Raw genomic sequence first — 25,641 nt, 5'->3', positions numbered from 1 at the left:
TTATAGAAACGACCACGTTATGAACCCAACAGAGCTTACTAGAAAGATAAAGCTTGCCAAAACTCTGAATCTTTTGAGCAGTGCATTCAGTATTTGCAGCTGATCCTGTAATAAATATGTAGCCTCCACTCGAGACTCTCCTCTGAAAACAGGAATCAGTCTGACAATACTCTCTTTGCATCATGGGTAATCGATGTACTTCCGGTTAATACTTGGACATTGTGTATAAACATGATAAAAGTGGGTTGACGTCTTGCAACTCGCAGGAGGGCCACGCGTTTCAACCCCGAGTGTTGTTGTTTGACTGGATTAATAACTGAAGGGGGAAAACGGGGCTGAGATCCTTAAGCGAATCAGGTCATGGCTGATCCACTTCATTTTGTTCAAGCTCCCCTCTCAACGGATCGTTCTTCAGGGATAGGACGGCGTCAAATTACTATAACTGATGTCACAATACATATCCCAACAGATCGTCGCTGGGAGAGCTGACACCTCTTAAAAATCTGCCCTTAATTTCGTTGAGAACCAGGATGCTGCCGCATGCCCGGTGCATCATCAACAAAATGACCAGTTGACGGCGTATACACTGGTATAACTTTAATCAGAACGGTCATTTTTTTTTTTTTTTTTTTTTTTTTTTTGGTGGTGGTGGTGGTCTTCCATGGAATCCGTCGAAAATATCAACTCACTATGGAAAGGACCCATTAAGCGCCCCCATTGGTGGTGGAACATACTAACAATAAGATATGATAGAAAATAAAACAAAACAAAAATACGCAATAATTAGTGAATAGTGTGATTACTTACTACATTGTGGTACACAATAGCTCATAATTACTCACTATAGTAGCGATATGATTACCAGTACCCTACAGTCTTTCAGTAGGCCTATAAAGTCTTTATTGTTCCATGTTAAGAAAAAGAAAAGTATGTAGTTCCGGTTTATTTAAGGCGCTGATATCACCACCTTATGTATCTGGACCAAGAGGATATCATGAAAGCAAGCGAAAGTCCAATGTCCCTTAAGGTTTTTACTTTATGTTCCATTGTTAACACTTTTGTCTGTCCGATTTTATTCATGGAATGGAATTGTTGCACCACACTCCCAGTAAGGATGAATTTACAATGAAGTGAGACCAGTAAAAATATGCATCTAAAAATCGATACACCAACACAAAACAACAATCACAAGCTGTTTTTGGGTAATGATCCCACGAATGAAGACTCATTAAAGACGTAAAAGAATTCTTTATTCTGCCAGTTTTGTGGCTCAAACCGGAAATTATCTCAAGTACCATAACTATACATAGGCTCTGAAGCTTACCTGGCTTTTCCTCAGAGGCACATAATATAACTTCCTGATTTTTTATGAATGTCCTGGATCAATGCCCTGGTATCACGTGACTCTTGTCGGTTTGCACCTGACGGGAAGCAAGTCATGTGACAGTTTGCAATGATGCAAGCATTTATGATATTTCTTACCACACTATTTACACACAGCGTCCAACTGTATATTTCTGGTTGGGTGCAAACGAACTTTTTCAACGCAAGCAGATGTCGCCGTTCACGCAAACGAGTACAAGCAGGGGCTACTATTGGTCATTCTTATCTTCAGTAATTATTGTCACAGGTCACACGCATTCAATATCTGAATTACACCGTAGGCCTAACTGTGTCACGGCAGATAATTCCTAAATTATACAAGTAATAAGAAGTATAATTAGAATTCTATTAGTAATAATGAAGTATAAGTCGAAGAGGTTAGCATTTCCCAGGTGTTTAAGGCAGTGAAGTCACATAATGAAATTCAAAGTAGGTAAAAATTCCAGGCAGTCCCAGTTGGCTATAAATACCCGTGTCAGTGAGCAGTAAGCATCTTTTCAAAGAGAATACGGCTTTAAATAGACAGACCAGCAACACCATGCAGTATTGGGTGCAATGCAGACAATTAGCTCACTGGTCCTTCTCATCATACAGACAAGCAATAAGTAAAGCACAATCATTGCTGTTCCAAAGGCACGGAGCATTCTTATACGTATGGACATCTCAAGTCAAGCAATTAAGCAAAACATCAGTATACAGTATAAGGGCCCACCAGTTTTGACTTCTGTTCAGTGTTGTAAAGGGAGGGTTCAGAACTGAAGAGTATCGATCAAATGAGATGCTGGGTGGGAACCTCTTCGACTTATACTTCATTATTACTAATAGAATTCTAATTATACTTCTTATTACTTGTATAATTTAGGAATTCTATTACGTAATACTCGTATAAGTCTTCAGAGGTTAGCATGTTCAAAGTTCCGTACAGAAGTCAGTCTAGTGGCATGAGTGAGGGCAAGAGGACAAGAAGGATGATGGACAGTTTTCACAACAAGGTTGAAACTTTAGTCATGACTCCTCATGCATAGAGAATATCTATCGATGGTGACACACATTGTCGCAAACAAGAGAAGAACTCGAGCAAAGTTTGCTTGAGAACCTACTAGTATAAGGTGCAAGGCATAGGTTTTGAGTATGATATCATTTTGATACCGTGCGTGCTTTAACTTGAGCAGGATTAAGCATGATAGCGCACAGACAAGTTAATCAAATACAATGGACCTCTTGTACCGATTTTCCAATCAAGACATAATCCTAATCATGTTCCTTAATATTCATGCACATTTGAAGGAAGAATTAGACATTAACCAGTTCATACTCGGCATAGTAATATTGCAGCAATAATTAGAGGCAAGTCCATTGCATTTTGGGTTGATATTAGAGTTTAAATTCATCAGTTTGGTGGACCGAATCTCCTAAACGAGTGGCCGAATAATGTGTCGCCATTTTCCAATGCACAACGTAACGTGATTTATGGTCTTGTGTCTTATCTGACTCGTATTATGACATTGTTCTTAACTGAGATACTAATATACAGGTATATACACATACTATCACAATTTACATGTATCTTTCTAACTCAGTAGAACTGAGAATTGTTGAACTAATGTGGAATCAATTGTTAGAAGGTAGAAGGTTCAAAATGTACCAGCGTTCGTCCAGTCAGTTGTGGACAAGATTTCATTATGACCTTTATACTTCATGCGCGAAAGTTTAGAAGTTGCGGCGCTTCTGTAGCTATGAGCTGAGAATGTGATACCACTTTCATATTAGCATCCGTGGATGTCTTACCAGACCAGAGTCTGGGATGAACGCGGGATGACTGTGCTCCCAAATCCTTATGTATATGAGCACGAGGTATATACGTCCTGTGGTACCCTTTCATACTGATCTCGAAGACAGATCAAACTCGGTACATGTTCCCATAGCAACAATACATTCATACCTAATTGTATGCAACAGTCAGTACAGTGTACAGGGATGTACACGTACAGCTATTGACAGTATATTAGTTATATTTTAAGTGTTTATACAAGCAGCTGCGAGGGACTGGCTTTCAGCCTCCGCTCCAAGATGCTTGTCGTCACCGATTTGTTGGGATGTTTCGGAGGAATTATGAGTTTGCTTTCTGAACTTGCTCGTTGGAGATGTTCTGTGCATTTAATATACTCATGAAGAGTTGATCGGAACACAGAGTTTAGGGTTGGAGGTAAAAGAAGGCACTTTAATTACCTGGTTAGAGATATACCTTCCATATCTCTAATGTGCAAACGTGGCATCATCTTCCGGTAATGTCATAAGAACTAGATGTCTCAGCATTTGTGTACGTTTTGCCGAAACGAGCTAGGAAAATTGTTTTTGGCTCAAGGCACTGAAGGAGTCTATAGTTCATAGGTATCTTGAAACGATAAAAAGTGATTCAAAACAATTGAAACATCCCCAATGTTGTTGTATTTAGGCTTGCGAGGGTCGGAGTTAGATACGCCCTTCATAAGTTCTGACTATAGGGGCTGTTTGCCTATGTCATAGCTCTCGGTTTCAGGTAGTATGGAAGACCGAGCAGGTCTATGAGTTAATCGTGGGGTGGGCTTTGTTGAAAAGCTATGCTATAGGCTTAGATGTTGACAACGTGTTCTGTAGACGGGTTAAAAAGGATCACAAGATTGTTCAGAATACAGACATTGCTACTGTCTTCAAGCACCCTCATTTGTTTTGTTTATTGGTATTGTCTCGCCATGACGATGAGAGGAGCTTTGCAATGTGCTGCGATGTGTCTGCCACTTGTCATCTCTAGCAGAGAGCACCCATGCAGGCGGCTAGTGTGAGCTGGAGGCTCGTCGGTGGGTGAGGGTGTGGGGCAAGAATTTTCTCTAGGAGTAATAGAGGTGGGGCTATTCGCATTTTGAGCGATAATGAGGCCCATGGCTGCCGCCGCCATTGGGGCAGTGAGGATTGCTCAGGTCACCTTGTTCAGTTGAAGCTTGTGGAGGACTGAAAACGTTCTAGGGTAAGGAAAAAGGCATCAAAATTCAGGGCAATAAAACTTAGCTTCCATTTGACATGAGGAAAGTTGCTAATCCATATGTAGAGTTTGTGGATTGTGTGGTGAAAAACATGTAAAATAGTAATTAGTTGTTCATGTCTCTGCGAGACAAGCAGAAAACTTAAGAATTATCTACATCTGTTGAATGTGAAGCTGATATCCAATTGCTAGACACCAATTCCAATGTTGGCCGTGAATTCGTTCGGGTCAGGTATGCTACTAGCTGTAGAAATGTCTTACCGAATTATGAATACATGTAAGCACATTTTTTGTACACGAGCCACACAGGGCTTCAAGATCGTTCTGAATTGCAAGAGGTTCACACACATTGCTATGCGGGGAATTCTGTTTGGCACTCCAGACTCTCTGAGCAAAGGAATTGTCATTGTTCAGAATTAACTACTCTCCATACTGGGATGCAAGCAACTTGAAATTATCATGCTAATAAAGGTAGAAAGTAATTCTTTGTCTTGCGAGACAGCCACCACCAAAGAATGTTTTGTATCGCATGACTAGATAACGACACCAAACTTCGTGTCGATGTCATCTTCTGCTTTACGCAGAGCATTAGTTGATTTATTTTTTTCTAGTCCTAATTGACGAGAATGTAAATTTCTTTGTGGAAGGCATTATAACCCCGAAATTTGGTTTCGTTGCCATACAAGATTGAATTTCCAAGGGCAGTAACCTTGTCAAGCTTGTTCTGAGGAAAAAACTGAAAATCATTTACTGGGAATTAATATGAGAACCAAGGAAGGTCTCGACGTGCTTTGGGTTGAAACTGGATTTGTCGAAATCCTTACTGAAACTCTTATAAGGGTGACAAGTTGATCATTGGCTTTGTCAAGACACTCTTCTCTGGTGTGAGAAAGAATATGGATATCATCGAAATAGGTGATTGTTGTAATGCCACTACTCACCGAGGCAAAGACAGGTTTCATAACTTTAAGGGAATTCTGTGGGGTCAAATTAAGGCCAGATGGAAGGCACTGAAGCAATGCAGTGAAAATACTACTTAGTATTTCCATTCGAAAGACTATGCTTGATGAACAAGGTGAACGGATACGGATAAATATGCACCCTTTGGAGGGGCAAAATTAAGGCCGTAATCAAGCGAAACTGTTCCACTCTGAAGTGTTCGTATCTTACAAATTTGTTCAAGTTTTTCAAATTTATTATTGGACTTAGACCGCCGGTCTTTGGTAGCGCTAGAATAGAGTTGATACTCCATGTGAGGAATCTCTCTAATAGCTTGCTTTGCGAGAATGTTCGGAGACAATTCTTCATGGGTTGCCTTTTCCTCCTCGGTAGAATGTACACTTTGTAGAGGAAAAATTTATTGGTATGGGGTTGAAATGAAATTATTGGCTTCATAGCCAAATATTGTGGCCAATATCCAAGGCTCGGGAATTATTTTGACCAGTCATCTTTGGAAAGCTTGAGATTTCCAGCACTGAGCGGTCTTGGACAGTACTCATCCTTTTTTTTTCTCTCTTTTTTTTTTTTTTTTTTTTTTTTGCTGGCTTGCGTAGAGACATTCATGACACACGATGTATGCTTATGTGACACTTGTCAATTTCTCTCAGATGTCTTTCTGAACAACTTTCTACCAAGTGGAATCGACTTGCTGCGCAAGTGTTGCTGAGAAGGGTTGAGAAGGGGTTTTAAGATACCTCGATGGTGCATGCTCGGATCATACGATAAGCAAAGCCCGGGAGTGTCAGGCCATCGATGGTGACATGAGTTGTTACAATTCTCGTTGTGTCAATTGCATGGATGATTATCCGTGCATGATATGTGAATTTCAGAAGGGATTTATCTATGTGGTAGAAGTCCCTTCACTATATTTTGTTGTAGAAGTTGGGAGCTCACAAGACCCAAGGCCTCGTGAAGGAGGATCGCCCAAATTTTGCTCTCGATTTTTGGTGTGAGAACTGCTTGGGCATTCGATGGCAATTGAGCATTTGCTTCGCGATTTTATAGAGCACTTACCTTCTGATATGGGCAGTGTGACTGCCTTCATTAGCAAATCAGCCAATTTTTAAATTTGGCCCAAATGAGATCAGAATTTAAGTTAAAATCAAATTTGGTACCAGGCTTTGAAAGAGTTTGGCTGTAAGGACATGGCATCCGGATCAATTCGGTTGTCAAAATGACCATAACCACAAGGGCAGAGTCAAGGCCACCCATACAGGGCAACGCAATCAGTTTTGCCAGGAAGGAGGCTGAAATGAGAATATCGTCGTCTGTTGAGCTGCCGATGGGGATGGCTAGCTCGCTGAAGTCTTCGATGGGCGGGGCAGCGCCCCTGTCCCCGCGGACATGGCTCGCATGTCCGGACTAATCGCCGGAAGGAGAAGCTCTCCTGCACCAGCTGGCATGGCTCGCATGCCGTTTGTCATTACCACGGTGTGCCGCCGCCCTATCCATGAAGCGGGAGAGTATCTCGGTCTCTCTAGCTGAGCTTCAAGGCGGCCTTCCATGCCCTGATCTCCCCGCGGGGATGGGGGCTGAGAGGTAGCGTCGTCTTCCTGATCACTAGACATTGGAGTTTGAGATGTATAATCACGGAGGTGTCTCACCTCCCTGGTATAATTCACTGCCGTCACACTTGAAAAAGATGCTTACTGCTCACTGACACGGGTATTTATAGCCAACTGGGACTGCCTGGAATTTTTACCTACTTTGAATTTCATTATGTGACTTCACTGCCTTAAACACCTGGGAAATGCTAACCTCTGAAGACTTATACGAGTATTACGTAATAGAATACGGATACACACTCACGAGAAGTAGCGCATCTGTTCGGACCGTACCAGCTTGTACCTGATACAAAATTTGAATAAATTCTTGGAGTCTCTGAATGCACCTAATCTGTATGAAAACATGCGATTTCAGGCTTAAGTATATGCGACCAAGACATCTGCTATAATTCGTATAATCATTCAGGTCATCTAGTGGAAGTAAAAGCAGTAAAATCAAGAACATTATGATGGTGATATTAGCAGGTCTGTGTGGTTGAACAAGTAGTAGCATTAGCAGCAGTAGAGATGACTATACGTTACTGACAGTGGTACTGCTGGTGAAGAGCAGAACCTTTAGTAACAGCTGAATAAGCGACGGTCATGAGAAAAAAATGGCACAAAAATGATAATAATTCTAATCAACATAGTGGTGTCCAAATGATCTGAAGAATACGAATTGGTAGAAGTTTACTAGTATTGTATGCAATAATACTTGTAAAGGTAGTAAGCCTCCAGTGACCAAAAGAAGTGATATAGAAAATTTTCTCACAAGCTAAGTTTTGATAGTAGTACAAATAAAAGATTTGAACAACACGAACCACATCTTGCTGTTTCCTTTTTTTTTTCAATATTGCAACCCGATTAAATTCTTGCATTCAGTATGTAGCAAAATGATCATTACCTACGATGTAGTATCAACGTTTAACAGTAATGTTGTGTTTGTGTACGTGTTTGTATTAGTTGCTTTTGTTTGTCATTGTTGTGAAAATGATATCAAGTACAAGAGGACATGCGTAGTTTCAATGTTTCAACAAGTTTGCTACGCTCTTCTACATTATTATTTGCGAAATTTTAGATCTGCGACGCTAAAGCTAGGATGACGCTGATTAGGCCAAGAAAGGGTATTTTGCACGTGCTTGAGACAGCTGGTTTCATGGTCCAATTCAAGAGTTTGCGTCGTCTTATAGCGTTCGCGTGGCAGATCTAACACCATCTAAAGAATAAAAGCATAACGTTCCACATTTCTCCTCTTTTTCCTTCTCTCTTTTTTTTTTAATTTCCAGCCCCACCAACTCGTTTTCCATCAATCTATTCAGATCATTAATTCATCTACGTAGTAAACCTCACCGTATCTTTGCAGTGAGACATGTTATTGAAATAAAGTGTTTTCTTTTCAATGTTTTTGTATGCACAATATGTCATGTCTGGCAAGTTTCTGCAGAGCTTCAAATAGCAGCGTTTATCTCAATGTTTAGGTTAATGAACATACACACACACACACACACACACATACACACACACATACACAATATTATAATATAACTGTGAATCCAGCTCTGAAAAGGAGACACTGCGTGTATTAAGCATTTTCAGCGGTAAAGGATGGATTGAATGAATTAAATTAACTTTAAGGAGACACAAGTTGTCTCCCTAAGGCTGGAGCTATAATATAAACATAAATGTATAATATAATACATTGTATATACCTTATATGATATATAATACATGTACATATAATTTTATATAAACTAAAATATATACATGTATATATATATATATATATATATATACACACACACACACACACACATATATATATATATATATATATGTATGTATATATATATATATATATATATATATATATATATATATATATATATATATAAATTACGTATATAATTATAAAGGCCTATTATATTATCATTATACGAGCACACACACAGCTTTAGTCAATGTAAACAGACAGAAAATAGAATGTAGTGTAATACAGATACCAGGGTAGATCAATCCTCCATGCATTTATTTCAAAATTAAAGGTCTGAGTACTTGCTGAGATGCTGATACTGATACTGAGATGGCATATCAATATAGACTTCGATCTAATACACAGTTTGTCATGGACTTCCAGCAGTAAAAGACGGAGCGGAGATACTTCGGTTGACGTTTTCAGTGATTGATTGGTTGTTGTTGAGTCACTTTAATATGGAACAAAGCGTGTATGTAACCACAGAAAACGACTACTGTCTTTTTAAGAAGGAGACACGCAGGGGACATTAGCGAGGTTTAGATAATTATCATACGAAACTATTCTTACGACGAGGCTATGAGCAGAAAAAAAAAAAATGTTCTGCACATGCGCAAGAGAACTTCAACATAGATGAGGCGCGACATAAACATTAGTATTGCAGATGTCAAGCTCGCTATTCTTCACAGGACGTACGTAAAGCTATATGCAACTTTAAAATATATTGATGGAACCGATTCCGACGTTACGTATTTACAGCATAATTACAATCTTGGATAGTGGTTCAGACTAGTCTGGGGTCGACGTGACATTTATACACAGCACGAAACGTAGGATGGTACTTAGCAACGGCGAGAATGTAATTGAGGAATGTTATTGAAGAATAATATGTCACTGAAGAATACTATCTCTCAGTATGTTTATGAATGTTTAGATATATTATGAAATGCAATAAAGTCCCTCATTATCGAATGAGGCCTCGACGTATCGTACAGTTATGTCGGACGTTTGGTAGACGAGTAAATGATGAGCTCCGTCGGTTGATCGGACGATCTTGGCCTCGAGAGCGATTGATTCACGGGCTGCCGGCGAAGTCGCAGACACGGTAATATTTGGGCGAACCTCTCAACTTCCTGTCGCACCAGCAAGCAAAGCCGAATGGGTGTGTGCAAACTGTATATGAATATTACAAAGTCAGTATGTCGTAAATAGGAAAGGGAAAAATATGAAATAGGGGAACCCTATGACTTTTTGCTGTTGCTCATATCACTGTAGCGTTATCATCATCAGTACATGCGAGATGCCCATGCCATTCATGCATGACAGATATTTTCTTCTTTGATAGTACATGAAAAAAGAATACAGCACAGTGTGTGTTTCAATTTTTGCATGCTTCCGACAGAATTATTAACTTCTAAATGAATGAAGTCAACTAAAATCTAAAGCATCGGTGGCCGTGCTTTTTTTTCGTGATTTCACATGGCAAGCTTAAACAGTGGAAGAAAAGAATTTATTTAACTTTAAACTACAGGCAAAGACAAACAATTTCTTATGAGAATATCCCATCAAGTTTACTTATAGAAAAATCACACCTAATCACAGCCAGCTATGTCAAAAGAAAAGACAACAACATAAACACACACACACACACACACGCAATTATCAAATGGCTATCCAGTCAACGTAAGCAGGTAAGCTATTCCAAACAAACTATCCTATGCATTGATACAAACTACATCATAAAACCATCTTGGTCATGTTTCTTTGCTTGTTTCTTTGTTCCGTATTTCAACCTGAGAAAATGATTCGATAGCCCATATTCAGCTGCACTAGCTATGCTAGCTTGTCTTCAATGGGGTCCAGTTTAATGTGAGGCGAGACCACTTCACCGGGTTATGCACCTTGCTCTTTTCAGTGAATGAATGAATGAATGAATGAATGAATGAATGAATGAATGAATGAATGAATGAATGAATGAATGAGTGAAGCGGAATCATCCTTTTACATGCACGAGTTGTGACCCTCTCCCACACGGATTGTCCGAGGGACCAGGGAGCTTCCTCTCGCCTCCCGGGAGGGACAGAGCGGTTTGCCTTTTACTAGGCTGCTAGAGGGGACGTTATGATTACACACAACATTGAAAATCGAACCCGGGTCCTTTGGATCTGGAGGCAGACGCTCTACCGACTGAGGCAAATCACCGCCTTTTGCCCGTACCATCACATTTTAGGATGTGTACAGCGGGTCGTGTCAGAAATACGATATTCAATTGAATTATGTGAATATGAGCTGAATGTCATTTTCCTTTTCATGCATGTCATTGCTTCATGTTATTTCTAACATGTCTCAGAAGATAAATCTGCTCACCTTTGAATCTTCTCATGACGTTTGTTGCGTAATCCAATGTTTCTACGGACCTGTCGATATCTCCGTCGTCCGTGGCCTGTCTCTTGTCAAAATCATCGATATCGATGGTGGCAGCAACGACAACGGCCGCGACGGTAGCGATCAGGAGCAGGAATGTGATTTTTGACGCCATTTTCTTCAAAATCTGAAAAGAAGGAGAAGAGTTTAAAAAATAAAATGAAAAATGAAAAAAAAAAAGAGCTCTGGGGACAAGCAGTGGAGCGTATAATGTTTGGGAGAAAGAGTAGGACGGTTTGTCCCATATGTACAAAGTGCCTAATCATCTGAGTTAAACTATGGAGGTAGCGTTTTCTGTTTCTATGGTTTGTTACACTGTTTGTTTGTTTGTTTGTTTCATTTCCATCTTAGAAGATGGCTGGATAGACCATGGGTAATCTATTCAGCTGCAATAGCTGGTCTTCCGTGGGGTCCAGTTGGATGTTGGGCGGGACCACTTCACCAGGTGAAACACCCTGCCCTTTGCGATGAATAAATGAAGAGGGATCGTTTACGTGCATGAGATGTGACTCTCTCACAAACAGGACCTCCATTTTATGTCCTATCCGAGGGACAGAATGTTTTGCCTCTTGCGAGAGGGGACGGTATGATTATACATAGCATTGCTCAGTCTGTGGGACTCGGAAATCGAACCCGGGTCCTCTGGATCGTGAGGCAGATGCGCTACCGACTGAGCTAACTCACCGCCGCCGCCCTGGTTAAATATTACAGGTGCTGTCTTTGCCTTTCGCCCAGAGTGAGTAAAATAACACTTTGTCTCTGTGTACGTGTTTTTTTTTCTTTGCCTCAATAATCTTATTTCCCTCTGAAAGGAACCTATATGTTGGCAGGCACATTAGAGGATGGATCCTTCAACGAATTTGCACAGTTCATGCATCATGCCTAGAGAAGACATTCTGTTCTGCTTCCGCTGGCCAGAACGGGGCATTCCCGGGCCATTCCGAAGTTTTTACCCGCCGAAGCGGCCCTAGAGACAGATCTTCAGCATGCTGTGCCGGACCTTCAGATTTGCAAGGAGGTGGATGTTGAGTGTGCCCAGATATTTATACAAATGTAATTCCTTCCCATTATGTCAAACAAAGTCGAAATAGGAAATCCCTGTGTAATCCTCAAAAACAATAAATCTTAGACCTTGCTCAAGAACTTCACTCACATAAACAACATTTCATTCGTCTGTCGCAATGATATAGGGGAATACAAGAAATTGCATAAGATATATCCCTCTACAATAATTCTAAAGCGTTAAAGAATGGTCTTTTACGCATGTGATAATGATAACAGCGTGTCGTCAAGACACTCTATTTGTTTTTAGTAGTATACATGACAAAAAAAAAATGAAACTAGTCAATCTCACATTTGTATATTGTTAAAAATGTACATTATTGGCATACAATACTAAACTCGTTTCTCGTCCGTCGAAGTTTTCTCTTATGTCAGTTGTTGGTGGGTTTTTTTTGTGGTACATATTGAAATGTTGTTACTTTGAAATGTTAACAAATTAAAATCATTAACGTTTGAACTCCAAATTATCATTGAGCAACAGGCAACAATGAAAAAAAAAAAGAAGTTGATGAATGTTAGCTTTTGTTTCGAGATTTTCATGAAAAATTTACATCTCTGAATCACATGCATGCAATCTAGGTAAAGGCAAAGAGTTCGCAGAAAAACAAGTTATAGGGACAACTTGTTCACTTTGCTCAAGAAAAACCCTAAACAAAAGCATTTTAAAGGTGACCATGCGCCTTCAGCAGTTTGCACTAATCTCGCCTCAAGTCTTTTCATCCGAATTGCCAAATATCAAATGCACCAAAAATTGTGCACATTGATTTACTTTGTACAAATTAAGTATGACTGTATACACTTTAATGTGTCAAGGAAACAATACTCAGCGGGTTGAATTAAAGTGATGATATTTAAAATGGAAACTGTTTCGGACTTCTTATTGACAACATTAGAAAAACACGATAAATACTCACTGTTCTACAGCTGCTGCTGCCTTTGGTTGAAGTACGAATCAGGGGTTTTCTCAAACTTTTTGGCTTGAAAATGTGAGCCTCTTTAGCGTCTTCGGCCACTTCAACGTCTTGCTGGATTATTTGCAAAATTGCTCCTGGCATATCCACCAATATGCCAGTATTTATACCTTTCCGAGCACACTGAACGTTGTCATCTTGTCCATGAAATATTGAGTTTAATCATTCCCCTTCTACACGTACCCGCCCCCTCATGGATGTTAATATGTTCTGCATGGCATCTCATACTCTTAAATGGCTCTTTTTCCCAACTGACAGATTATCCGTCTGTTATCAGCATTAATGAGCCGCATAAACAGTCATCTTCCCCCGACCTGAAGATTGTTTCATCTTTTGGGTGAAACCCGAAACTTCAATTCCATGTCATTAGTTTTGTTTAGATTGAAGTCATGTCACTGAATTCGGCAGGAGAGATTGGCGTATTCATTTTGTTCTTACAGTCGAAGTATATTACACTCAAAAAAATCTGGTGAAAAAAAAGAAGGATGTGTGTGTGTGTATGTGTGTGTGTGTGTGTGTGTGTGTGTGTGTGTGTGTGTGTGTTTGTGTGTGTACCAGAGTTGATATCTGGGTAGAGGGAGTAACATTTCGTTGATGATAACGTTAAAGGCATTATTTACCACTTGCAGATGAAACAAAACCCATGCAGCTTTAGTGCTTCAAAATAGTTCTTAAATGTGAGTTAGGAATAGAAACAACCAATGATAAAATGTTACTTAGTAATCAGTATAATCAGTGTTAAGTATCGTTAACTGTACAAAATGTGAAAAATAATTTGGATTAAAATATTTCTAGAATAAATTTTCTACAACTATGGTTTATTGAGAAAATAGTGATATCTCCTTATATTTTATGTTTTATTGTGAACCACTTTTATATGGTAGGATGTTTTTGATGCAACGACCTACACATATGCATCAAAATTAATGTGATCACTCGATTTTTTGTTAATCGCTGCTCCCAATGGTAAACAGTACATTTAAGCAACTCTTGTGGCAGTTATGTAGCGAAAGAGCGATATTTTGTCAAAGTTTATAATCACTGTCAAGTGTCAAAATGTAGACTGTATAGAGTCTTCAGGAATCCATCGAATTAAAACATCACCATATTTTTTTTCGTCATCTTTATATGCTATGCCTGTACACTTTTTATGATTAATAATAATCATTTTGGTACTTCACTACAGGTATGATCACAGGACTGAATCATGACAGGAACCTGCCGATCAAATTTTACATTGATCCGTGATTTTTCTATCAGAACTCTGTTCTTTCTATTCTTGACTTTAACCGTATGTCTTTCTATCCACATTGTAATTCTTATTAAGCCTTCATTTTCTTTTCTTTCATTTCCCTGCTTATTTTTCCCTTCTCACTGGTGTCCTTGTTTTAGCAGGTGAACAATTTGTTTAAAAAACGTCACATTAGTCGAAGTATGTGATTTGCCAGCCGTGTCATCATTCCCAATAAACAACAGATTATCATCACGGTGATGATCTTAGCACATGGGGATGATATGATCAGCAAATAAACAACCCACGGCAATTGCAGAAACTTGTTTAAATAATCTGATTGGAATCATTCCCAGCTCCGTTGTCATCCAAGACAGACGGCCACTAACAGATTCAAAAAGGCGAAACTAATCATCTGGTATCCGATATCCGCATTCTAGCCTCGTTTATCTATACTCTCTACGCGCCTTTATATATACATATATATATATATATATATATATATATATATATATATATGTATAATATTTTTACCAGTAAGGTCATCATCAAATAGGGAAAAAATATCTTTTAAACAATACTCCACTCGTTACAAGAAACAAGAAATATCTTAAAGGTACTCTCAAAGTTATCACATAAGCCAGTACAATGTATTCTAATCCATTTTCTTATCTCAACTGGATAAAAATGTATATATATATCTGCTTTACATTTAAACTCTTACTCTCCATATTATGAATATATATATATATAGATATATATATATATATATATATATATATATATATATATATATATATATATATATATATATATAAAAGAAGAAAGAGTCTCAAATACGCCATGGATCCAACGATTACAAAAAAAATTTATTACAATTAGTTTTTATTAACGATTAATTTTTATTTATCGTTGGATCCATGGCGTACTTGAGACTCTTTCTTCTAATAATTACAACATTCGATGTCCAACACGTAGAAAATTCCTATATAAATATATATATATATATATATATATATATATATATGTGTGTGTGTGTGTGTGTGTGTGTGTCTGTGTGTGTGTAATAAGAACGTTAATACTACTCCGAGTTTCACGCACCGCTTGGGATGCGATCATCCGGTCATCGAGCACTCTGTACGAATTAAAATATCCCATCCAAATATGCATATATTTATGACAATTATTTATCTATTCATTTATCTACCTACAAATCGATCTATTTTTTTTTTTTCATTTACTTACGTATAAGGACACACAGACCAACACAGGGATAGAGGGAGAAAGGGAGAGAAGAACATGGCGGGCAAAAAAGCGTGAAATAAGAAGGCAAATTGAAAACCAGTATGATTTCATGTCGGCACTGTTTTATTTCACTCATCACAGAGCAATTTGCAAATGCTTCGGGTGGGTAAATATCAGCATTCATTTCAGTACATACCACTGCCTCCTTTAAAATTACTTAAACACAGCGATGTTATTAGCATTATAGAATTATGAAGGTTATGAAGGTTCGTCGGTTCCAATCATAGCAAGATAGATAGATAGTAATCAAAAGAATTATCTCACTTATGACTGTATAAAACGTTTCGGAATTTTCTGCTGGTTTGAGACCTAGTCGTCTGGACGCTGTTTCAGCTTGTACAGACGCAACTCTAATTAAAGCTTGATTCGGAGAAGAAAGTGTGATTGTGCTGCAGTAAATACCTTGCAAGTGAGCTAGGTCGCACTTGGCACTGCTTGAGACTTTACTTTTGTATTATGACGCCTGTTGCTTATTGTACCTCGTGATCGATTCCGAAATCATTCATGAGATTTAGCGCCTGAAGATGACCTTCTGAAGAAAGTCTTGGTAGCCGGCCGGGAGCCTCCGCTGGAACAGATTCTGCGGGATCCTAGCGTCCGCCGGCGGGGTGGAACGGGCCGGGCGGGGTCTATGATGAGGAGGGGGATTCTGTCCACCACCTCCACCGCTGCCTCCTCCGACTACGTTGCCGTCGCCGTCAGCGTCAGCAGCCTTGTAGCAGTTGTTGCCACCGACGTTGACACCCTGGGGCGTTCCCTTGTAGCAGCCGAGGATGTAAGGGAAATCGGCCGTGGTGTGATACTGGTAGACACCATCGCTGTTGTAGCGCCCGTGACACTCGTCGAGATCGCTCGAAGTCAGCGTGTTTCCGCTCTCGTCGACGGGTCCGTAGATGGCAAAACCGTCGAAGGCGACGCCGATCATCGGCGAGGGAACGCCGGACTCGATATCAAAGAGACAGCTGGATGGCTGCCTGTGATAGTGATACCTGCAGGCACATGAAAATGAAGCACATAAAAAACAACCTGGAAGCTTAGAGAACTATTAGACTAGAACAAACTACAAGGTGAACTATACGTTACAGTGGTGATTACGATTATTGGCATTTCCGTCGATTACCAGCTCTTTATGAAGCGAGCAGTGTACGGCATCGCCAAAGTTGAATGATATGTTACCGTTCATCACAAAACCAACAAGTTGTATGCCAAAATATTAATCAAGTGGTTGAAATGGGTGAACCTAGTCAATTTTCAGTTTTTACTATTTTCTGAGAGAGCGATCTTTCCTTTACATGTGTACGCTTTGGATTGTAAAATGAATGGGAAGTTGTGTTTTTTTTTTTGCAGTTTTTCTATAGAACACCTTTGTTTTTGTAGAAGTGTGATGAGGTACGTTTCAGAGGCCCTGTGTTATTTCTTAGAAGAAACCCTTTACACACTCTTCACTTTCAACTCTAATAACTTCTGAAAGATAAAGCTACTGCTTTGAAAGTTTAAAACGGTAAAATTTCATGGTTTTCCAATCTTAGGTTTGATTTTGATGAATATCTTGCTATTCTGTTCGTCTAATCTTACTCTACGTATAAAAAGATAGAAAAAAGATAGATGCATTTCAACGAAAGTAAATTTTGTCTAACTGGAGTGTCATATTTCGTTCCTTCACCAACCGTACTCCATGGAATAGATAAAGTGAGAATTACTGTCACTACGGGAAATGACTGGTGATGGTCTAACCGTTCTAGTTTAATGTAGAACATTGCATCTTACATGCGTTCATATCTGATGATTCTCAGCACGGAAATAAGAGCAACAACCAAAATATATTTAAGAGGGGAGCGGTTACCATAACTCATCAACTTATATCGACGCCGTTTACCTGCCGTTCTGGTCAGGATGTCCGTCGCACATGTCGAACACCTCGGCACCATCGCCCTCCACCGCGTTCTCGCCGTCGGCGTCCCACGGGTTGTAGATGACAATGCCGTTGACGGAGATGGCAATGGGTCCGCCGGGAAGACAGGTGGTAGTCGATGCCACCTGCGGTTCCTGCGGCACGGTATACTGGTTGCTCTGCTCCTCGATCGAGTTCGGGTTGTAGTTGCCCGGAAAGTTGCCGGTCTCGTGGTCGGGGATGTTGTTACTGCGGATTACCCAGTTGCTACCGCTCTCCGATACGGTTACCCAGCCGACGAGGCCGGTGTTTTTCTCAGTGATGCCCGTGGTACCGAAATAATTCGTCTCATCTTGAGTGATGCCGTGTGCGAGTGCCACGCACACCGCCAACAGCAATGTCGACCGCATAGTTGTATCTGAAATCTGAGACGGCGAAAAAGTACATTTACAATTTGTTCTTCTCTTTAGGCTTCTTCACCACATGGAACTTAGTTTTTGTCTATAGCAGCCCCGTCGTATCTTTCACAAGAAGTATCAACATCGAGGATAGGATAACGAAAAAGCTCACCACGCAGGGACCAAAGGATGAGTAGGAAGCAAAACATACAATTGTACTTTTTTTTTTTTGAATCAGAACAAATTTCGTAAACTGGAATAATACTGTGTCTTTTTTATTGAGCTCAAATAATGTAAAGGAGGTGTCGTGGCTGAGTGGATAAGAGCGCTCGTCTGTGAACGACATGAGCGTGGTATGGTTCGTGGGATCGAGCCCATGCCAAGCCCGACAGGTTTGCCCTTCAGCAAGGCACTTTGTCCACATTGCTGCTCTCTACCAGGAGTATAGATTGGTACCCGGTAGGATGAGAAAGTTAAAAATAACTTAAAACAAAATAACTTAAAATAAAAACGTAAGTTCCATCGAAAGTATTCTATTAAAAATCGAGAAAGTGTTGTGGTCCAGTGGTTAAGATTAATGGTTCGAATCCTCTAGCAGCTGCAGTTGTGCTTTCAGGAAAGGCACATTATCTCATAGTCCTCCAAAGGGAATGCCGATCCTGTAGTTGTCTGCTTGAATGAATTGCCTCCTCAGTGGTCGAGTAAAAAAAAAAAGTCATAATTAAAATCTTAATTTGAAAGGAACTTAATGGAAATATATCAGCTAGTAAACCGTTAGCTTCACGGTCACGAGAGTTGAAAATATCAACTTTTTGAAATGATTAAAAGTAATTTACAGCCGAGTTAATGTTGGTGTTATTTTCTTGATACTATAGAATGCAACTGAAGAGTACTAAGGATCAGCTTTCATACGACAGGTTCAAACACGCTAAGTAACATACCGTCGAACTGATGCTTGAGATTCTCTCGGGCAAAACTCCGCAACCTTTTGGACAGACTGGAGTGTCATCCCGCTGATCCGATATTTATATTCCTCGAGCTCTGTATACCAAGATTATAAAACAGCATTGAGGATTGTTGACATCGAATGCCTGACGAGAGAAAAAAAAAATAGGATGAAGCAAATATTTCCAGGGGATAACCTGCTTGTTAAGCATCTCACCCTCTAAGTAATCCATCAATATATCAGGGGGGCGTTTCATCAACGAGTTCGTCGGAGATTTCACCGACAAATTTGCTATCAGCCAATCAGACCAAGGATTTCATTAGCTTTTAACAGTTGTCAGTGTAAATCCTTGCGTCTGATTGGCTGATAGCAAATTCGTCGGTGAAAACCTCCGACGAACTCGTTGATGAAACGCCCCCCAGATCTTCTTTGTTCATCGAATCAACACAATAATTGTTGTCGTTTTGGTACAGTACGACAATGGAGCAGCACCAACGTCTTATCTCATTTCTCTCATTCATGTAGATGGACTGAGGAATGTTTACCGTAACAGCAATCCATTTACACACATTTACATACATGCACAGGCGAGCACATGCATACATTAAGACAATTAAGTATTATCAAACACTGTCAAATTTACGTTGACTTGATATCTGAGGAGTTTTTTTTTTTTTAAGCAATTGTGATCGGGATTATGGTGAATAGAATGTAAGGATTATTTGTGAATAGGATGCAAATATATAGAAGATTGTGTATAAGAAAAGATAATGAAAAGGAAAGGATGAATAGATGAATATGCAAAGCTTTCATAAATAAAATTATTGTGAGAGTTCTTTGCCATAAATAGATGTTATTTCAGACCAAACTAGACTAAATGTGAAAACCTGCGATGATCACGTACTTTCTAAACCTCCTTCTACCTCATCTACTAGGAAAGAATATTCTTCCATAATTTTGTTGACATCAGCAATATCATTCTGTTGATAATTTTTTAACCATAACAGCCAAATTGATATCGTAAGAGGCCAACTGGTAAGAATATGGATAATAATGAACAAGTTCTTTCAGTTGCTATTAGGTAGGTCATCTATTATGTTCATAACATGGCGTAAAAGGTCTTAAATGTCATTATTGGACTTGGGATGCAAATTGGAATTACTGGAAGTTTATCGTCCTCTTTAGCCGTTGTCCTATCTATTTCAACCCCAACCCGTCACAATTTACAATTCTGAACAGGTGTGTGTTTCTCACGAGCGATAGTTCGTTATATCATCATCGTTAATACGGTTATGTATCACACGAGCTACTGATGATAACGTGTTATCCTTGAGCAAATTTGGAGAGGACAGGCAGAAATAGGTCAATTTTTAACATAAAGCCGACTTCGATATTATTCTTAAGTGTGCGTCATGGCATTCTCTCACGTGACACACTAGTCGGTCAGGTGGCAGCGAAAACTGTCAGATGGTGATCCGAAAGGCATTCAGTGACATTCGCGTATGATCACGTGACTTCGAGTAGCTGTTCGGCTTTTGTCGTTGATAATAGAGATTAGTCTGTCCTCTGACACAGCTAAATGCATGCACAGATTTGATTACTGTCGGAGAAGAATAGAGTATAAATGATGATTGAAAGAAAGAACATGACCCGAATTTTATCCTCAGGTGTAATTTTTTTTAAATATTTATTTTTTATTTTTTATTTTTTTGCCAGGGAAATTAAGTGCATACAATGAAAGATGTTATCCACAGATTGAAGAGGTATGATAAGCCGATACTTAGGCTACGCTTGACATTCCTACCTCTATATATGAAGGAGAGAGACAACATTCATACTGCTTTCAGAAGTAGATACGGATTCATTCCGCATGATTCGGTCGAATAGCGCTCCTCGATCAAAGCTTATTTTGACCTATAAGTAATCAGTCATTCACAGGTTGCTAAATATCCAAAGTTAGACATTTTTTTTTTCTTTTTAGCGGCATGTTATCTTATTTTGATCCAGCTGGTCCATTCACAATGAGGTGAGATTAGTTAGGGTAACCTTATTTTATGTAACCCTTGCATAATATCATACAACAACGTGGTTTTAGTTTACACAAACAAATCTGTTGAAACAAGCTAAAAGTCAGTAACATGTACAAGTAATCGTGCATTCGTGTCGTTCCTTTGAGCACACAACGAATTAAAAAAAATTGTACTCTGCACACACCTCTTACTTGCTATTAACCCCTTTGTCAGCACACCTCCAAACGTTCGCGCCGTGCGTAAAGCAAAAACTTGTGAGTACATGCGCGGGATTGTTGGGCTAATACAGAAAGGCTTTGGACAGCATCCGAAACTACCAGGCTTTCTATCACAGAGCCTATCCGCGTCACGGGGTCGCTCTCATACAAAGTAATATGCTACCCACCCGAATCCAAAGACCTCAAAATAGATCCTCAGTGTAGTATTGATACGGTATATCAAATTTGCACCCTTTAAATGGCGTCACACCCGTAAAACAAACCCTAAACATGCTAAATGGCGTCAGCCGAGTCGTTGCATACCCTATATACATGACATTTGAATGAATGTTTTTTTTTACACTAGTTGGAAAATTATAAGAAATAGTTTCCATGAAATACGATAGGGAATCCAATTAAGCACATGTCACACTGGATTCAATCCACAAAATGTGGTAAAGAATGTCTAAAACGTGATTCTAGTTTTTAAATATAATATTATATGACACCTTAACATTGGTAAATGGTGAAACACACCCCATCTTTATGTCAGGAAAACAGACCCTTTTCGACGAACCCTTTCGAACCTGAATCTTTGTTAACAACATTGAGTATATGTAATCGAGTGAGCATTCATTTCTATCGCATATCTAAGATATCAGATGTGCATACACCGAGCGAAGCTCATGTCGAACCCTACGTGGAATCAGTTCTTCTTGACGCCCACTCCCTAACAGCCTGCTCTGATCTAGCTAGGAACCGGAATCCCATTATGACATCACCATGCAGTGTAATTCATTATTCGCCGATCTTATTGTCCCATTTATACAGTTCGATCGTTGTGACATCGCGTAACCCTCAAGACAGTATTATACTGACTTGTCATATAGCATGGTCTTCCTGAAAATTTGATTCATAATATTTCATGAATTCCTTTTCAATTTTCTCATCGGATAATCGCATGTCCTCAGGACTTCAGCATATCCTACTCTGTGAATGATGAGTCATTTCATAGAAATGTTTATAAAGAGGAAAATGATATTCATTACAGTTATTGTATATATTCAATGTATAATTATGATATGTGATAAAAAAAACCTAAAATGGCATTAGCATGTTTACAAACACACACACACACACACACACACACACACACACACACACACACACACACACACACACACATATATATATATATATATATATATACATATATATATATATATTATATATGTGTGTGTTTGTAAACATGATAATGCCATTTTAGGGTTTTTAATCACATATCATATATACATTGAATATATATTTAGGCCTACAGGTGTGTGTGTGTGTGTGTGTGTGTCCCCTAACGCTAACGTATACCCTATACTCGAAAAAGGTAACCTTACGAACAGAAACTTATAACCTTAAAACTTCAGAAGTGAAAAACTTACTTGATCCCCTCCCCCCACCACCATTTACATACGCACACACACACACACACACACACACACACACACACACACACACACACACACACACACACACACACACACACACACACACACACACACACAAATACAAACATGTGCCCAATTGACTAATGCATACACAATGTTTAAGGAGAGCGGTCCCTAAACATGCAGCTTCGTGTATTTTGAGGCTTAACCACGCGTTTCTACACAAAGAAAAGGACTCAATGGCTTCTCCGGTTCACTAATCACTCTACATTATTTCTGCACAACAGTACAGGTAGTACGTACTAAGACACTATATAACACAGCACAAACCTTCACGGAATACCGTGCTGTGGATGAGGATCTACATTTGTATACTGTATCGTATGAGAGTATTATACACCATTGCATACTATGCCAACTGTACGCGTCTGCACGAATGTTTCACAGAAGGATTTGCCGAAAGACTTTCTCACTGATCTGTTGGCCCAGCTAGCCAAGTCTCTCAAAAGAGACACCAGTGTAAGTAGGCCCTATCACCGTACGTGCATGAAACATTATGATGACCGGCGGGGGAAGGAACATACCGAATGTTCCACCCGAAGGGTTTGAAATGCTGTTGAGGGAGCCTCCCGAAATATCATTTCAAACCCTGAGGGTGGAATGTTTGGTACATGTTCCCGACAACAAAAGTCACCTATATGGGTTAGTCAAATACGTTAAATACGTCAACGTCAACCACCAGCACAACGCACTCGATCGCTCGCGCAGAGCCAAATTCACTGTGAGCGGGTCTTTCTGTCATTTTGTTACGTGAAAATGTTTTCCCATGGGAGAACATTACAAAAATGTTCTCCCATGAGCGAACATAACCAATTTTCCTCCATCACGTGACTGCAGTAGCCAATCACTTACCGGTATTTGACTAACCCATTTAATATACTAGTACCACAATGTATTACTACTATATATATCCGCCACGTGGACATGCGACCTGATACTAACCGTATCATATAGAGTTGGTACATTGGTCTTGTAGCCTTTGAAAGAATATTAACCATTTCGAGGAAAGAATGGAAGTATTCCTCTCTTTTCAAATTCGGTAGCAAGGAAATAAAATACAGAGTTCGAAGAATAAATTATTTACAAAGAAAAGTCTCAGTTGTCAAGAGTGTCAGTGATTCATATATTATGTGTGTGTGTGGTGTGTGTTGTCAACATTATCATAACATCATCAATTGAACTTTTTTTTTAAAAAGTACGATACTTGAACTTATGATACACGTATCGACATCTCGAGCAATGTTTCCGTTAGAGAGCACTGGAAGTAAATGATTTAGACAGGGAGGTGGAAGAGTCCACCTCCCTGCTTTAGATTACTGACACGCCGGGCTTTGGTATCAATGTGATTGCAAAATTATTCTACTGCATATACCACACGAATCTGTTCTTTTTCGAATTCAGCACATCACGCTACACTTCTTGTGCGACCAGCTCCTGATACGGGGAACAGCTGGGGACCGCATGTGTTATGTTGAGGTCTTCAACTCCAGCGGGCACGGCGACGCAGAGGAGATCCGAGAAAAAGTGATCGGCGTCAGCTCCTTCCTCAAGGACGCCCTCAACATTACAGACGGAGAAATGTGAGTAGCGGTCAATAAAACTCTCACTTCGAAAAAAAAAAAAAAAATATATATATATATATAGTAGAAGAAATGACAGGTATTAGACATGAAAACGGGGGAAGGGAGTTAGGGGTAAGTTGGGTGAAGCTGAGTGAAATTTAGAAGTAAGAAAATGAATAGATGTGCTGAAAGAAGGCACTTGTATACAACGGTGTATTTATTGTACTATTGGCAGTCCGAAAACACGGCACTTTGTTATACCTGTTGAGGGACGATGGTATTTCTTTTCAAGCATTCTTCTTTCGGTCCATTTCAACAGAAACAAAGACTGCTAAGATTGCGAACTTTCGTACTAATACAGACCCGGCTTAACAAAAAAAAAAAAAAAAAAAATACTGGCATATAGGCAAAATTCTACATGGAAAATGAAGAAATAACTTACAACACATACACAAAATGTAAGCAATATGAAAGCTGATATTGTAACTTTCTGATATCTATATAGCAGGCTACATTGCATTAGACGAGATTTAACAGTTAGGCTTATGTGTAGAATACCCAGTAAATGAAGAGTTAAATAGCAAAAAGAGCTAACTCCAGTCTTGTTGAAATATGTACGATTAAAACAACTGAGAAACAAAAAATGATAAGAAAATACGGGATAATTTTAATCATTATTTTCAAAATATTCCTATAGTTATGCTACAAGTGTGGTATTGCTGGAAAAGTTTTATTTTGCTCTATGTGATGATTAACTTACTTTAAAATGATTAACAATGGCCCTTAGTCCACTCTGGGAATTAACTCTTCAAATACTGTGTACATGTTTCTCTACATCCTTTATTTCTTACAGGATCCAAGTCTTATTTCACGTCATACCACCTCACCAGGTTGGCATAGGAACGGGGAAAATACTCACCGACTTCATGAAATCATGATCGTCTCACCATCGATGATCGTTCATTTTGCCATCAGACTGCATGTAAAGGTTGCTGCCATCCATATTTTGTGAGGAGAAAGGGGACGATAATGAATAATTACCAAGTGTCTGTGCTGAAGAAACGTCGAAAGGCGACACATACGTATGAGCGTGCGTAATAACTGTGTTGCAGGGCAGGCTTCGGAATGCAGAATTTGTTACAACCTCTGATTTCAGAGCCACAATGTTCAAACGGGTGCACGTCACGAGCTTGACACCCAAGGGTCAAACAGCCCCACGAGTAGTACAACCCAAGAGGTATAGGGTTGCCTATACATATCACGAGTTATGCGGCCCACGAGTCATAGAGCCCACGAGCTAGACGCTAAGTGAACAAGACCCATGACCTCGGCATCAAGTAAAATAAGTCCACGAGCTATAAATGGTCCACAAGCTCGACACTAGGCAAAGGCCCATGCACACTAGGTAAACAAGGCCAACAAGCTCAACA

General features: G+C 39.5%; 2 protein-coding genes across 2 annotated transcripts; one reads left to right on the top strand and one right to left on the bottom strand.

The window, feature by feature from the left end:
* Window positions 1-16,199: 16,199 nt before the first annotated feature.
* Window positions 16,200-17,989, bottom strand: LOC140239244 (uncharacterized). Its single transcript, XM_072319124.1, has 2 exons — window positions 17,565-17,989; window positions 16,200-16,677 (listed from the first exon to the last, which is right to left on the bottom strand). The coding sequence occupies exons 1-2, from the start codon at window positions 17,987-17,989 to the stop codon at window positions 16,200-16,202; spliced, it is 903 nt and encodes a 300-aa protein (XP_072175225.1).
* Window positions 17,990-23,000: 5,011 nt separating this feature from the next.
* LOC140237913 (MIF-like protein mif-2) lies at window positions 23,001-25,149 on the top strand. The gene is made up of 3 exons (XM_072317848.1): window positions 23,001-23,108; window positions 24,051-24,229; window positions 25,065-25,149. The coding sequence occupies exons 1-3, from the start codon at window positions 23,001-23,003 to the stop codon at window positions 25,147-25,149; spliced, it is 372 nt and encodes a 123-aa protein (XP_072173949.1).
* Window positions 25,150-25,641: the final 492 nt, after the last annotated feature.

Source organism: Diadema setosum, chromosome 2, assembly GCF_964275005.1.
Source record: "Diadema setosum chromosome 2, eeDiaSeto1, whole genome shotgun sequence".
NCBI lineage: Eukaryota > Metazoa > Echinodermata > Echinoidea > Diadematoida > Diadematidae > Diadema > Diadema setosum.
This window is presented reverse-complemented; position numbering and strand designations above follow the sequence as displayed.